Genomic DNA, 15225 nt, shown 5'->3' with positions numbered 1-15225 from the left:
TGCCTGTAATCCCACCACTTTGGGAGGCCAAGACGGGCAGATCATGAGGTCAAGAGATCGGGACCATCCTGGCCAACATGGTGAAACCCTGTCTCTACTAAAAAATACAAAAATTAGCTGGGCATGGTGCCGCACATCTGTAGTCTCAGCTACTTGGGAGGCTGAGGCAGGAGAATTAACTGAACACGGGAGGAGGAGGTTGCAGTGGGCCGATATCGTGCCACTGCACTCCAGCCTGGTGCCTGGTGACAGAACAAGACTCTGTCTCAAAAAAAAAAAAAAAAAGAACTCAGCGTTACAAATCTGTTGTTTGTAAGGGGAGGCTGGGGGTTGGTTATGAAGGTATATTTGAATAATACTTACATAAGATTGTATGCAGTATCAAATCCACTGGGACTGATGGGAACTTTGAGTACCCCAAACCACCTGTGAGCCTGAGCTTGTCAAAGCCACCTCTCAAATCATATTTACTGGATTCAGATCATAGCTCCATCTCTAATGGCTGTGGGCAAGTTATATAGCCTCTTTACTTTCCTGATTTGTAAAATGGAGTTAAAAGAATCTACCCTGTAGATAATATTAAGGGTTTAATAGTATAATAGGCTGGGTGCGGTGGCTCATGCCTGTAATTCCAGCACTCTGGGAGGCTGAGGAGGGAAGATCACCTGAGGTCAGGAGTTCGATACTAGCCTGGCCAACACGGCGAAACACTCTTTCTACTAAAAATACAAAAATTAGCCGGGTGTGGTGGTGGTTGCCTGTAATCCTAGCTACTCAGGAGCCTGAGGCAGGAGAATTGCTTGAACCTGGGAGGTAGAGCCGAAATCATGTCACTTCACTCCAGCCTGGGCAACAGAGTAAGACTTTGTCTCAAAACATCAACAAACACCACAAAATACTATAGATAATATCCCCTAAATACTGTAGATAATATTAAGGGTGATGCAAGTAAGCCACCTAGTTTACTAAGTGTCTCACAACAAGGCTAAGTAAGAGTTATCTCCTATTATGAAAAGAAACAAATTGAGGCTGGGTGAGGTGGCTCATGCCTGCAATACCAACAATTTGGGAGACCAACGTGGGTGCATCACTTGGGCCCAGGAGATCAAGACTAGCTTGGGCAACATGGCAAAACTCCATCCATCCATTCAAAAAATACCCCCCCACCCCCCGAGTGTGGTGGCTGACGCCCGAAATCCCAGCACCTTGCCGGGCGGGGGGAGGGGAAGACACAGACACGACTGCCTGAGTTCAGGAGTTCGAGACCAGCCTCAGCAACACAGTGGAAAAAATAAACCTGGCGTGGCAGCGTGCGCTTGTAGTTCCAGCTACTTGGGAGGCTAGGGCAGGAGAATCACTTGAACCTTGGAGGCGGAGGTTGCAGTGAGCCGAGATCGCGCCATTGCATTCCAGCCTGGGCGACAGAGTGAGATTCGTCTCCAAAAAAACAAAAGAAAGAAAAAAAAAACTGCGGCTGTGTTTTACAAAAAGATACAAAGTTATCAGTATTATTAAAAACTGCCCCCGCCTTTTAAAAATCAAACGCTAGAAAAACCTCACCTGTTTGGCCTCTCCTGCACCTACCCCTCCCTGCCCTCAACTGCAGCTGTGCGCAGCCAGTTGACTGCTTTCCTTAAAGGCCTCGGGGTGCTCGTATCTTCTTTAGACGTTCAGCCAAAATTTTTAGAGTGCGGCTGGGGGGAAGGGTAGCGCACCCAGAATTAATTTAGCTCCATCGTTGAAGCCTGGGTTCCTACCCAAGGCACAAAAACAAATAGAAAAGGCAGCTTCTGGAAGATTAGAAAACAGCTAAGTTTGCAGGTGCTTCGGCATCAGTGGTGGCGTTGAATGTAACATCCATGCCAGGTGGGATAAGGTTTGATCGCAGATGAAATGGTTAATACCTTATACGAAATTCACGACGAAAAATCCCGAAACAGGGCATTTAAATTCACTGCCAGGGCTTGGGGGTGGGGAGCAGGGATCGGAAGCGACGCTACTGGTTCTTAAATGCGTTTTTACTTGGGAATGCCGGGCAGGGAAAGGAAAGGTCATCATCTGTTTAATTTCCACCCCCAGCTCTGGACTTCCAGCATTAGCTCGCCGGGCCTCAGCTGTTGTACACACACGGCGAGGGGGAGGGGAGGGCGGAGGCGCGGAGGAGGGGCCGGCTGGGAGGAATCTGGGCGTCCTGCCGCGCATGCGCCTTTCCCGAGCAACAAGTGGGCTCCACAGAGGAAGTGTAAAGGGGGGGAGAACTGGTGCAGAGCATGGCGGTGACGTCAGCGCTCCGCCCGGGCGGCATCCCGCGCGGCCAAGCCGGGGACAGCGCGAGCCGCAGCCGGAGCAGGAGCGCCGAGACGCGCCTCCGGAACGTAGAGTAACAATCACAACCCCACATTCCGGGCGAGCGCGAGCACGAGCGGGAAGGGATGCGACCCGGGCCGAGGCGCCGCGCGAGCGCCCTGCAGCCAACGTGAGCGCCGCCAGCCGCGGCGGCCCGGGCGCCGGCCAGGCCTGGGGGCGGCGGGAGCCTGCGTGCGTGCCCTCCTCTCCTCTGCTTTCGTGCGTCCTGGAAGCAGTGGCCGCGGCGGCTCCCTCCTGGGTGCAAACCCAGCCGTTGCCAGCGGAACGGCCGACGCCACGGAGGGGAGAAGGTCCTTTCTCGGCTACCACCCCCTCCCCCGGCCCTCCGGGGAAGCAGCGGCTTCAGCAAGATTGGACCCGGGCAGCGGGTGGCACTGAACTCTCTAGCCCTCGCCCCAGGGGGCCCGTCGGGGAGAGGACGCAGCTCGTAGGGGGGCCCCCGGGGAAAGGAAGAGACATCCCCTTTCGAGCTTCCACGCACCCGCCACTCCGGGGAGGGGGCCAAGAGGCAACGGCGGCCAGCACCGGGCACCCTCGCCCCCTCCCCTCGGGCCCGGAGCTTCCAGCCCAAGTCCGCGGCACCAGGAAGAAGGCTCCTGAGCTCCCCTCGCGACGAGACATCCGCAGTAGGAGGTGGGGGCGAAGAGCGGGCTGAACCCGTCCTCCGCCCGGTCAGTGGAGCCCCACGGCGAGGCGCTGCGCCGGCGGTGGAGACTCGCGCGCCCTCCAGCCCCTGGGGCAGAACTTTCTCGCCCCCCTCCTCCCTCCCCCGCAGTCGGACTCCCTCCCCAGCCGGCCAGTCCTCCCGGAGGAGAAGGCGCCGCAGAGACAGCCCGGGCGGGGGCCTACCTTCCCCAGGGCAGGCATCATGTCGGCGGCGCAGGTGTCCTCGTCCCGGAGACAATCTTGTTACCTGTGCGACCTGCCCCGCATGCCCTGGGCCATGATCTGGGACTTCTCGGAACCCGTATGCCGCGGTTGCGTCAACTACGAGGGCGCCGATCGCATCGAGTTCGTGATCGAGACCGCGCGCCAGCTGAAGCGGGCGCACGGCTGCTTCCAGGACGGCCGCTCCCCCGGGCCGCCGCCGCCCGTCGGGGTCAAGACGGTGGCCCTGTCGGCTAAGGAAGCGGCCGCGGCAGCGGCGGCAGCGGCGGCGGCCGCCGCGCAGCAGCAGCAGCAACAACAACAGCAGCAGCAACAGCAGCAGCAACAGCAGCAGCTCAACCACGTAGATGGTCCCAGCAAACCTGCGGTGCTGGCGGCCCCGTCTGGCCTAGAGCGCTATGGCCTGAGCGCGGCCGCAGCCGCCGCCGCCGCCGCCGCCGCCGCCGTGGAACAGCGCAGCCGCTTCGAGTACCCGCCACCGCCGGTGAGCCTGGGAAGCAGCAGCCACGCCGCGCGGCTGCCCAACGGCCTGGGGGGCCCAAACGGCTTCCCCAAACCAGCACCGGAGGAGGGACCCCCAGAGCTGAATCGCCAGAGCCCCAACTCTTCTTCAGCGGCGGCATCGGTGGCGTCCCGGCGTGGGACGCACGGTGGGCTGGTGACGGGGCTGCCCAATCCGGGGGGTGGCGGAGGTCCCCAGCTCACCGTGCCCCCCAACCTGCTACCGCAGACACTGCTTAACGGCCCGGCCAGCGCCGCGGTCCTCCCCCCACCCCCGCCTCATGCGCTAGGCAGCCGTGGGCCCCCGACGCCTGCTCCCCCAGGGGCTCCCGGGGGCCCCGCTTGTCTCGGGGGTAACCCGGGTGTATCGGCCACGTCGTCCGCGTCGTCTTCGACCTCTTCGTCGGTGGCGGAGGTGGGCGTGGGTGCTGGTGGCAAAAGGCCCGGCTCGGTATCGAGCATGGACCAGGAGCGCGAGTTGAAGGAGAAGCAGCGCAACGCCGAGGCCCTGGCCGAGTTGAGCGAGAGCCTGCGCAACCGCGCCGAGGAGTGGGCCAACAAGCCCAAGATGGTCCGAGACACGCTGCTCACGCTGGCGGGCTGTACGCCCTACGAGGTTCGCTTCAAGAAGGACCACTCGCTGCTGGGCCGCGTTTTCGCCTTCGACGCCGTCTCCAAGCCCGGCATGGACTACGAATTGAAGCTGTTCATTGAGTACCCCACGGGCTCGGGCAACGTGTACTCCAGTGCGTCTGGTGTGGCCAAGCAGATGTACCAGGACTGCATGAAGGACTTCGGCCGGGGCCTGTCCTCGGGTTTCAAGTACCTGGAGTACGAAAAGAAGCACGGCTCCGGGGACTGGCGCCTGCTTGGGGACCTGCTGCCCGAGGCCGTGCGCTTCTTCAAGGAGGGCGTGCCTGGCGCCGACATGCTGCCCCAGCCCTACCTGGACGCTAGCTGCCCCATGCTACCCACAGCACTGGTGAGTCTGAGCCGCGCCCCTAGCGCACCCCCGGGTACCGGGGCCCTGCCGTCCACCGCGACCTCGGGCCGGGGCGCAGCCGCCAGCCTGCGCAAGAGGAAGGCCTCTCCCGAGCCCCCGGACCCAGCCGAGGGCGCGCTGAAGCTGGGTGAGGAGCAGCAGAGGCAGCAGTGGATGGCGAACCAGAGCGAGGCGCTGAAGCTCACCATGTCCGCCGGGGGCTTCGCGGCGCCGGGGCACGCGACAGGGGGTCCGCCTCCGCCGCCCCCACCTCTGGGACCCCATTCCAACCGGACCACCCCACCTGAGTCAGCCCCCCAGAACGGTCCATCCCCCATGGCTGCCCTCATGTCGGTGGCAGATACTCTGGGCACTGCGCACTCGCCCAAGGATGGCAGTTCCGTGCACTCTACCACTGCGTCCGCGCGGCGCAACAGCAGCAGCCCAGTCTCGCCGGCCTCCGTGCCGGGCCAGCGCCGCTTGGCATCACGTAACGGGGACCTGAATTTACAGGTGGCGCCCCCGCCGCCTAGCGCCCATCCGGGCATGGACCAAGTGCATCCCCAGAACATTCCGGATTCCCCCATGGCCAACAGCGGACCCCTCTGCTGCACCATTTGCCACGAACGTTTGGAGGACACGCATTTCGTTCAGTGCCCATCCGTCCCCAGCCACAAATTTTGCTTCCCTTGCTCTAGAGAGAGTATCAAGGCCCAGGGGGCCACCGGCGAGGTGTATTGCCCCAGCGGAGAGAAATGCCCCCTAGTCGGGTCGAATGTACCTTGGGCCTTCATGCAAGGCGAAATCGCGACTATCTTAGCTGGGGATGTTAAAGTGAAAAAGGAGAGAGACCCTTGAACCACCGGGCAGCCACCTCCTTTGCCCCAGACCAGCTCCTCTCCAATCCTGAGGGCCCCACCCCCACCCACCTCGACCTTCCCTTCCCTCACCCCCAAGATGTAGAATTGTGAATATAACAAAACTGCAAAAAGTTAGTCTTATGTATAGACATTATTTTCGTCGTATGTTTCTATATTTTGAAACAAAGGTATGTAACTTCTTCATTTGAAGGATAAGCTGGTTTGTGTTAAGCAGTATCATATTGGTTGGGTCGTTTGCATCATATTCGTTAGCATTTATTTGGTGGCAGAATGTTTGCCTAGGTACAGAATTAATAGCCCTTAGCAACGACTGCTGCTGGTGTGTATTTTTGTAAATGTTATGCACTCTCTGAAAGGAGAAACAGACACAAGAAAAAGACTTTTTTTTTTTTTTTTTTTTTTGCCAAGGCCAGTGTTGCTGCCTAAAAAAAAAAAAAAAAAAAAAAAAAAAAATGATGCTATAAAATGGTGAAAGCTTCCTTCTAAACTGCCCCAAGTGTTGAAGTCTTCACTTTATTTTGTTCTGTTTTTGTTTCGTTTTTCTGTTTTGTTTGCAAAATGGTAAGGGGGGTGTGGGGGGGACGGGGTGTTTTTTGTTGCAAGTTTGTGAGGGGAAAATGCTTTGGTTTGTTTCTACTGACCTGAATGTGTTGGATCTACACGTGTTGTTTTGTTTTTGCTTTCTTGATGCACGGATGCTTTTGAACAGTAGAGCGAAATGCTAGACATGGAGAATCTGCTCTGTTTGTCCTTTATACATTTCTGTAGTTAACAGAACACTGTAATGTGCCTTGGAGCTTAGTAACTTGTAATAAATTCAATTGATATTAATTCTGCGCCGAGTCAGCAAGTTTGTCTTTCTAGGGCTAAGGCCACACAACTCCGACGTAAGGGACACCCTCCCTACCTCCAATACAGAACGAAAATCCTAGTGCCTTTGAAAGCCCTGGGAGCTGGCCTGTGGGAAAGGCCCTGAGCTGCCTGGCTGCCCCTCCCCCTCAGTACCAGGCTATTTACATTCACCTCTTGGGGAGGCGACAGTTGCTGACTAAGCAATTTCGGTTTACTCTTCAGCATCTCTATTTTCCCCCGGATGCGGGCCCAGCTGCAAATGGCATTGTCAGGAATGCTTTTTGGTGCCTCGCCCTGTGGCCGTGAATATAGGCTGACATTCAATGCAGCTGGTGACTTGACGAGTGGGGGAAAAGTGTAGGGAAAAAGCTAGGTGCTTTGCCTCTCAGAGATGACAGACTTCAGTCTTTGCATATTTAAAACAAAAGTGTCACAGAGCTGGGAGCATACACTTAGCCTGGAGAGTCAGCAGTAGCTTCAGGCTGGTGTCTTGGAAAAGCAGTTTTCACCTCATTCATGACGTTGTTTTCTTTCCTCTAAAAATTTTCTAAAGACAGAAGATGTAAGAGTTAATCAGAGGGTTTCCGACGATGAGGAAGATGGGGGAAACCCCAAATCCAGTTCCTGAAGTAAAGGTTTACTTCCGACACCAAATAAAAATCCATTCGTGCTGGTGAAGCAATGCAGTTATTCATCTAGTCAGCTTTTGTCGGCGTTTGTGAGGTGCAGAGGGGTGGGGAAGGGGACAGAAGACTAATGCCCTTTAGAGCAGAGCCCCATGGGCTGAGAGCAGCCTGGAGTCCTTCCAGAGGTAGGGGAAGGCAAACAAACCTGATCTGAACCTTGTACTTTCCTGGGAGGCAAATAGAAGAGCAGAAAACAGGAGGGAGGAAACAAAACAGAACCCGGTGATCCAGTCACATTGATTCCTGGCCACACCTCATTCCTGGGCGGGGTCCTGGCCCCGATGGTGTCCTCCGAGGGTGAAGGACTGACTATAAGAAACTTGGAGCCTCCACTCCACTCCCATCAAAGGAGTGGGAGGACTGCGAGGTGGGGATGGGTGCAGGCACGTTTGGGGAGAAACAAACCACTGGTTCGCCCAGAACTCCTGTGTGGAGGTTGGGCTGGTGTCGGGACTTGTTAATAACACCCTTTTAGTTTCTGTTCCTGCTTTGCCACTGCCATCACTGAAGTGGTAGAAACCAGGACTGTGCGTGTGCATGCGCACGCACGTGTGTGTTTGTGGGTGTGGATAAGTGACAATATTAATGGATCTGCTGCAGCCTCTTAATCCTGGTACATGGGAGGTGCCTGTCTCACCTTTTTAAGAATCTCCCCACATACAGATATTCATGTCAGCTTCCTGCAAATGTGTCCTTGCATTTTCATCTGCTGCCAAGTGTTGTATTGGTGCTTATGAGTCATGAAACCTATTTTCATCCGCAGGGGTAATTAACTTGGGGTGATAATGCGTAGCAGACTGTAGGAAGAGTTAATTCCAAAACCCATCCTCGCCTGGCTACCAATCACACATTTCACTTAAAGGTCTGGGTTGGCTTTTTGCATAAGCTTATTAATAAAAACCAAGCATGTTATGCCTGGAAGATCCTCTAAGATGCTCCCAACTCCCACTCCCAAGGCACATACTCTTAAAATGGGTAAAGCTCAATAGCCTGAGAATACAGTGTCATGGGTACAATGTAACCATCATTGAAGGAAGGAGCGGTGGGTGCAGCCATAGCATTGCATGGTGCATATGAATTTAGACATGTGTATCACCTGTCTGGGTGTGGATCTTATGAGTTGTGTCTGGTGGCTCCAGCTGGGAGTTGGCCCTGTTACCGGTCTCTGTGCACAGCCGCTCCTTCCAGCCTACAACTGTCTCTTCATCGCAATGGTATTATGCTCAGGAACTTTCAGGATTACAAGCCCCTTGATTACTAGTGCACATAGGTAGGAAAGGGGGGCCGTCATTAAGCAGCGAAAACAGCATCGTTTCTTTCCTTCTTGTTGCTGGGTGCTATTATGAACAGTAGAAGCAGTAGCTGTAATAATGAGGCATCCAGCCATGGAGGCCAGTTTGCTTTCACTGAGGAAACCTCACTAGAAATGGGGGGGGGGGGTGTGGAGAGAAGGGAGGGAGTGGGAGGGAGAGAGTGGGTTGGGGTGGAACCCAGGCTGGAAGCGAATTATAATAGTGCAGTTAATTAAAGTTTATCATAGCCAGGGGCCACTTGTTAAATGGAGGTGCGTGCTCTCTCTCTCTCTCTCTCTGTCTCTTTCTCTCTCTCTCTCTCTCTCTCTCTCTCTCTCTCTCTCTCTCTCCTCTCTCTCTCTCTCTCCCCACCTCCCTCCCTCCCCCCCCCCTTTTTTAACCATGTGACCTTTTCCTTTGCTGGGACCCATTCAGTTGCTAGTCTAGTTGTCTTAACCAGTCTTCCTCTGATCCCTCTGCTAGATTCCCCTTTCCCTGAAGCTTTCCACAATGGACTCCTAGGAAACAATTTTCCTCTCTGGCATGTGAGGATTCTTGTGCATTTCTGAGATTCACCTCAGGCCTCTGGATGAGCCGAGGTTCCATTCATCTCCATTTTACCTCTGCTTGTTCCTACCCTCATTTCTCATCCTTCTCACTCTCTTTCCCCTCAGAGCCAAAGTGGCCAATATTTAAAAATGTATACTTATTTATTTATGTGCAGCAAATCCAAATGAGATGTTTAAGACGGCAGAGTTGTGGGGCAATGAGGATTTAATTCAACAGCTTTAGAGAAGAGGCCAATGGGAGTAATTTCTTGACCTTGATCTCTGAAGGCAGCACCATAGTCCACCACGAAGACGGCTTACCGTATCAAGTCCTACATGTAAGACTCAAGATGCATTTTCACTTGCATCCAGCCAAGACTGGATGATTAATAAATACTGAAATTCACCTTTGTTTTCTCTAATACATCATGAAGTCAGGAAGTTGGAATTGGGGCTGCGCAGGGTGGCTCACACCTATAATCCCAGTACTTTGGGAGGCCAAGGCGTGTGGATCACCTGAGGTCAAGAGTTCAAGACCAGCCTGGCCAATATGGTGAAACCTCATCTCTACTAAAAATACAAAAATTAGCTGGGTGTGGTGGCGTGTGCCTGTAGTCCCAGATACTTGGGAGGCTAAGGCAAAAGAATTGCTTGAACCTGGGAGACAGAGGTTGCAATGAGCTGAGACAGCACCACTGCACTGGGAATGACTCTTAAGGTCATCTAGTGAAATGTTTTCTAAACCTTTTCTGGGGTCAGAGACACCTTAGAAAAATCTAACAAAAATTATGGCTCCTCCCCAAGATATACCACTGCCCATATACACAAGGATTTGCATACATTTTTTTCCTTTTTAATATACATTTTATGTATTTGTTTTTGAGAAGGTAATACATTCCTTTGGTTCAAAATGCAAAGAATAATCCCAGTACTTTGGGAGGCTAAGGCAGGAGGATTGCTTTAGGCCAGGAGTTTAAGACCGGTCTGGGCAACATGTGGGACCCTTTCTCTATAAAAAATTTTTAAAAATTAGCCCAGCAGGTCGAGTGTGGTGACCCACGCCTATAATTCCAGCACTTTGGAAGGCCAAGGTGGGCAGATCATTTGAGGTCAGGAGTTCAAGACCAGCCTGGCCAACATGGTGAAACCCAGTCTCTACTAAAAATACAAAAACTCAGCCAGGCTTGGTGGTGCATGCCTATAATCCCAGCTACTCAGGAGGTTGAGGAGGGAGACTTGCTTGAATCTGGTAGGCAGAGGTTGCAGTGAGCCAAGATCACACCACTGCACTCCAGCCTGGGCGACAGAGCTAGACTCCTTCCCAAAACAAAGAAACAAACAACAACAACAACAACAAAATTAGCTAGGCATGGTGGTGCATGCCTGTGGTCCCAGCTGCCTGACAGGCAGAGGCGGCATGATCGCTTGAGCCTGGGAGGTCAAGGTTGCAGTGAGCAATGATTGTGCCATTGCCCTCCAGCTTAGGCAACAGAGCAAGATCCTGTGTCAAACAAACAAAAAATGCAAAGAGGGGAATACAGTACAACTGGCCCCTCTGCTACCCAGTTTCCTTCTGGGATGCAACCAATACTACTCGATTTCTCAAGGCATATGCACATCTAAAGCCCTTTCATGAACTTGAGGTTAGAATTTGCATCTGGTTCCTCCACTTTGTAATGATGAAGATACCAAGACACAGAGAGGTGAAATAACTTGCCTAGGGTGGATCACCTGAGGTTGGGAGATCGAGACCAGCCTGACCAACATGGAGAAACCCCGTCTGTATTCAAAATGCAAAATTAGCTGGGTGTGGTGGCAGGTGCCTGTAATCCCAGCTACTCGGGAGGCTGAGGCAGGAGAATTGCTTGAACCTGGGAGGTGGAAGTTGCAGTGAGCTGAGATCGTACCACTGTACTCCAGCCTGGGCAACAAGAGCAAAGCTCCATCTCAAGAAAAAAAAAGAAATAACTTTTCCTATGGTCACATAGTGGCAGAATCTGGGCTAGATTCTTATTAGGGAACAGCTATAATAGACTATTTTTTTTTTAATTTAAGACTATTTGAGAGCTGGGCATGGTGGTGTAATCCCAGCTACTTGGGAGATGTGAGGATTGCTTAAACCCAGGAGATTGAGACTAGCTTGGGCAGTCTTGGGGAAAAAAATAAGAAATAAAAATTTAAGGACACTTTCTATGAGGAGTGGTGATGAGGTGGGCAAAAGGAGAGTGATAACTGGTCCAGTGGCATTCACTGTTTTTACCAATTCTTGGAGGACTGGCAAAAAACATTTATCCCTTGTAGCCTTTTGGGGAAGGGAATGTTCAGAGATATTTCTAGGTTTCTGACTGTAAATGTCAGGTGGGCTTTTTTTTTAAAAGACAGAGTCTTACTCTGTCTCCCAGGCTGGAGAGCAGTGGTGCTATCTCAGCTCACTGCAGCCTATGCCTCCCCAGTTCAATGAGTTCAAGCGATTTTGTTGCCTCGGGCTCCTGAGTAGCTGGGATTACAGGTGCACATCACCACCCCCAGATAATTTTTGTATTTTTATTAGAGACGGGTTTTACCATATTGGCCATCTGATCTCGAACTCTTGACCTTGTGATCTGCCCACCTAGGACTCTCAAAGTGCTGGGTTTACAGGTGTGAGCCACCATATTCGGCCAGTAGAGTCTCTTTTTAACCTTTGATTTGTGGCCCCTCACACAACCTCCCCCTTTGCTGATGGGAAACTTCTGAAGGGTTTTTTTTTTTTTTTTGGAATAGGGTCTTGCTCTGTCCCCCAGGCTGAAGTGCAGTGACACATCCACCATGGCTCACTGCAGCCTCTACCTCCTGGGCTCAAGCCATCCTCCAGTCTTGCCTTCCAAGTAGCTGGGACTACAGGTACATGTCACCACCATGCCTGGCTAAATGTTTTCTTTCTCTTTTTTTTGAGATGGAGTTTCGCTCTTGTTGCCCAGGTTGGGGTGCAATGGCACAATCACAGCTCACCACAACCTCCACCTCCCAGGTTCAAGTGATTATCCTGCCTCAACCTCCCCAGTAGCTGGGACTACAGGTGCATGCCACCACTCCCGGCTAATTTTTTGTATTTTTAGTAGAGAGGGGGTTTCATCATGTTGGTCAGGCTAGATTCGAACACCTGATCTCAAGTGATCTGCCGACTTCAGCCTCCCAAAGTGCTGGGATTATAGGCATGAGCCATTGTGCCTAGCCCCAGGAGTATTTTAAGTTTTAAAAAAGTATTAGATACATATGGTAAAAGGAAAAAAAATCAAACATCATGAAAAAGTTCTCAGAGAAAATTAAGTCGGTCTCCTTCTCATTCCAAATTTTCCGTTCCTCTGCACCGTGGGCAGTTATTCCATATAATGTTCAGAAGCATTAAAAGCACAGAGAAGCTTAGATCTACAATATATGTATCTCCTGGGGGCAGATCTTAGGACAAGCCAGGGAGATGAAGAAAGGTCCAGGATAAGGAACTGGGGTTGGGTCAGAGAGAGCCCCAATCTGGGTCTGGGGGCTGATGTAAAAGTGAGCGAGACACTCCCCACCCTCACAGCCTAGGATTGGTTCTGAGGCTTCCTAGGCTCCTGGGCAGGGAGTGTGAGTCAGTGAGTGTGAGTGTGTGCTTGTGTGTATCTGGCCCACAGTCCCACACCCAGTGTACCCACATTCCTGTGGTGACTTGGGTGCCCTGAGCAGTTCCTGGATGGCTGGCCATTCTCTGGAAGGACACGGGGGAAGAGGTGGGGCAGCGTCCACGGAGGCCATGAATCCCCGGCAGTGTCCAGAGCCTTCCTTACCAATAGCTCATTCCTCTCCCTCTCCCACCAGCCACAATAGCTCGTTGAGGCTGTCAGAATTATACCCCTAGGTCACAGACGGCAACGCTGTGGCTGAAAGAAAAGATTGAAGGAGATAAATTATTATCGTTATTATTATTGGAGATAGAGTCTTGTTCTGTCTCCCAGGCTGGAGTGCAGTGGTGCAATCTTGGCTCACCAAAGCCTCCACCTCCTGTGTTCAAGCGATTCTTCTGCCTCAGCCTCCTGAGTAGCTGGGATTACAGGTGAGTGCCATAATGCCTGGCTAATTTTTGTATTTTTAGTAGAGACGGGGTTTCAACATGTTGGCCAGGCTGGTCTTGAACTCCTGGCCTCACGTGATCAACCCGCCTCTGCCTCCCAAAGTGTTGGGATTACAGGCATGAGCCACCACACTTGGTGGAAGAGAAATGATTGACTGTAGACTTTGGAACTGACAATGGGCCAGTCCTTGTCATATATGACTTCCCCTTCTTCATGGTAAATCTTTGAGGCTAGTTGTGGCCATGATTCGCCTTTGGCAGGATAATCTCTCCACAGTAGGTCCTGTTATTGCTCCCATTTCATAGACAGGCAACTAAGACATAGGGTTAAATAATTCGCCCCTGCCTGGCTTCACTCCTCCCTGTCACTTTGTCACCTGAAGGACGTTCACACCACCCCCCCTTGCTCTGCCCCACACCTCACGCTTCACCAGCACAGACCCTGCTAGCCATGGCTGGTGTTTTTGAGAGGAGGAGTGAGTGCTGGGAATCCCAGAGCTGCAGGCAGTGAGCGACTCTGGACCTGCTGTGGCTCCAGGAGGTCTGGGTGCATCTGAGAACATGTGTGGGTGCCTGGGGGCGCCGAGGGCAATACTGATGGCCAGCACCCTGGGAGAGGAGGCTCTGGAATGTGGGGCCATGTGAACGTGAAGGAATTAACTCTGTGCCCCTGGGTCTCAGCCCAGACGGTCATGTGACCACCTCCCACAATCTCCCCCCTCCCTGGTGTCTGCCTGGATCTGGAGGTTCACAATGCCCTGTTGGGCTTGGACTGGAGCTGGTGGCAACTGATCCCTGACCTGGGGAGTTGCCAACATGCCCACTCTTCTGGGGCCTCTGGAAATAGGATAGTTTCAGGGGTGGAAAGAGGGGTGCCTGGGAGCTTCCCAAGGTAGAACAGAAAAGGGGAGAGCTGGAGAGTTCGAAGAAGGAGTTGCTGCGGAGCCCACCACCTCACCTGGGGCTAAACCAACCGGCCAGGTCACTTGCAAAAAAGTGGCTTCGGTCCCCAAGTCAGTCCTGCCCCAGAAGGGCCTCCAGCTTACCTTGGTGAGTGTGGTGACCCCAGTGGGGCTGGGAAGTGGGCAAGGTTGGCCCTCAGGGAGGGAGCCAGCACCTGCAGCTCCTTATTAGGCTCAGGCACCCCTTTCCTTGTTCTCCTACCTGGCCCTAGCCTTGCCCCTGCCCAGGGAGGCAGAAGTGGGGGATCAGGAGGTGTCTGCCAGCCATAGCTGCTGCCTCCAGCACCCTAGGTGCAGGCAGTGCCTCTAACAGCCTTCACCTCCTTTTTCTTTTTCTTTCTTTCTTTCTTTCTTATTTTATTTTATTTTTTGAGACGAAGTGTCACTCTGTCACCTAGGCTGGAGTGCAATGGCACGAGCTCAGCTTACTGTAACCTCCACCTCTTGGGTTCAAGCGATTCTCCTGCCTCAGCCTCCTGAGTAGCCGGGATTATAGGCAAGCCCAGCTAATTTTTGTATTTTTAGTAGAGACAGGTTTTCACCATGTTGGCCAGGCTGGTCTCGAACTCCTGACCTCAAGTGATCAGCCTGCCTCAGCCTCCCACAGTGCTGAGATTACAGGCGTGAGCCACTGTGCTTGGCCTATCACAGGGCTCTTTCTTTGCCCACTATGGCTGAGTGCCTGGGGCAGGGTTCCAGTTTCTGGGAATGGCAGAGATGGGAGTGGTCTGGAGAGGCTGCGGAGTGCACCCAGGCCAGGCTGTGCTTCTGCCCGACACATGGCTCCCTTCTCTTTTTGCCCACCTATCACTCCCTTCCTTCTTCAAGACTCATCCAGGCCCCACGCCTCCATGAAAATCAACTTTCACCCACACGCATCTATTGATTGATGTGTGAGTTCAAATCCTGGCTCTGCTATTAACTTTGGGCAAGTTACTTGATCTCTCTGGGCTTGCATCCTCCCTGGGAAGGAGGAATATTTTTCACAAGGTGGCAGGAAGAGTCCAGAGAGACAGCAGTGTGTATTCCGTGTCAGCACCAGCCACCGAATTGGCTTCCAGTGAGGTTAGCTGTCTTGCTGCCCTTATTCTTGCCTGGCTCAGGGGTCTCCAGCCACCAGAACTCTCAGCACCGGAGGACTGGGCAAAGGAAAGTCAACAGTGGCACCAGTGATGG

The 15225-nt window shown here is 53.1% G+C and overlaps 2 protein-coding genes across 2 annotated transcripts in view; one reads left to right on the top strand and one right to left on the bottom strand.

Moving 5' to 3' along the window:
- Positions 1 to 3560, bottom strand: part of CIPC (CLOCK interacting pacemaker) — a 110336-nt gene extending 106776 nt beyond the window's left edge. Inside the window, exon 1 of the mRNA XM_035261140.3 lies at positions 3217 to 3560. The gene's annotated coding sequence lies outside the window, so the exon portion shown is untranslated. The remainder of the gene's footprint in view (positions 1 to 3216) is intronic.
- Positions 2322 to 6450, top strand: IRF2BPL (interferon regulatory factor 2 binding protein like). Its single transcript, XM_009006378.4, has one exon. It carries the CDS (start codon positions 3236 to 3238, stop codon positions 5594 to 5596), a length of 2361 nt encoding a protein of 786 aa, XP_009004626.3. The 5' UTR covers positions 2322 to 3235; the 3' UTR covers positions 5597 to 6450.
- The last annotated feature ends 8775 nt before the right edge of the window (positions 6451 to 15225 follow it).

Source organism: Callithrix jacchus, chromosome 8 (genome assembly GCF_049354715.1).
Source record: "Callithrix jacchus isolate 240 chromosome 8, calJac240_pri, whole genome shotgun sequence".
NCBI lineage: Eukaryota > Metazoa > Chordata > Mammalia > Primates > Cebidae > Callithrix > Callithrix jacchus.
This window is presented reverse-complemented; position numbering and strand designations above follow the sequence as displayed.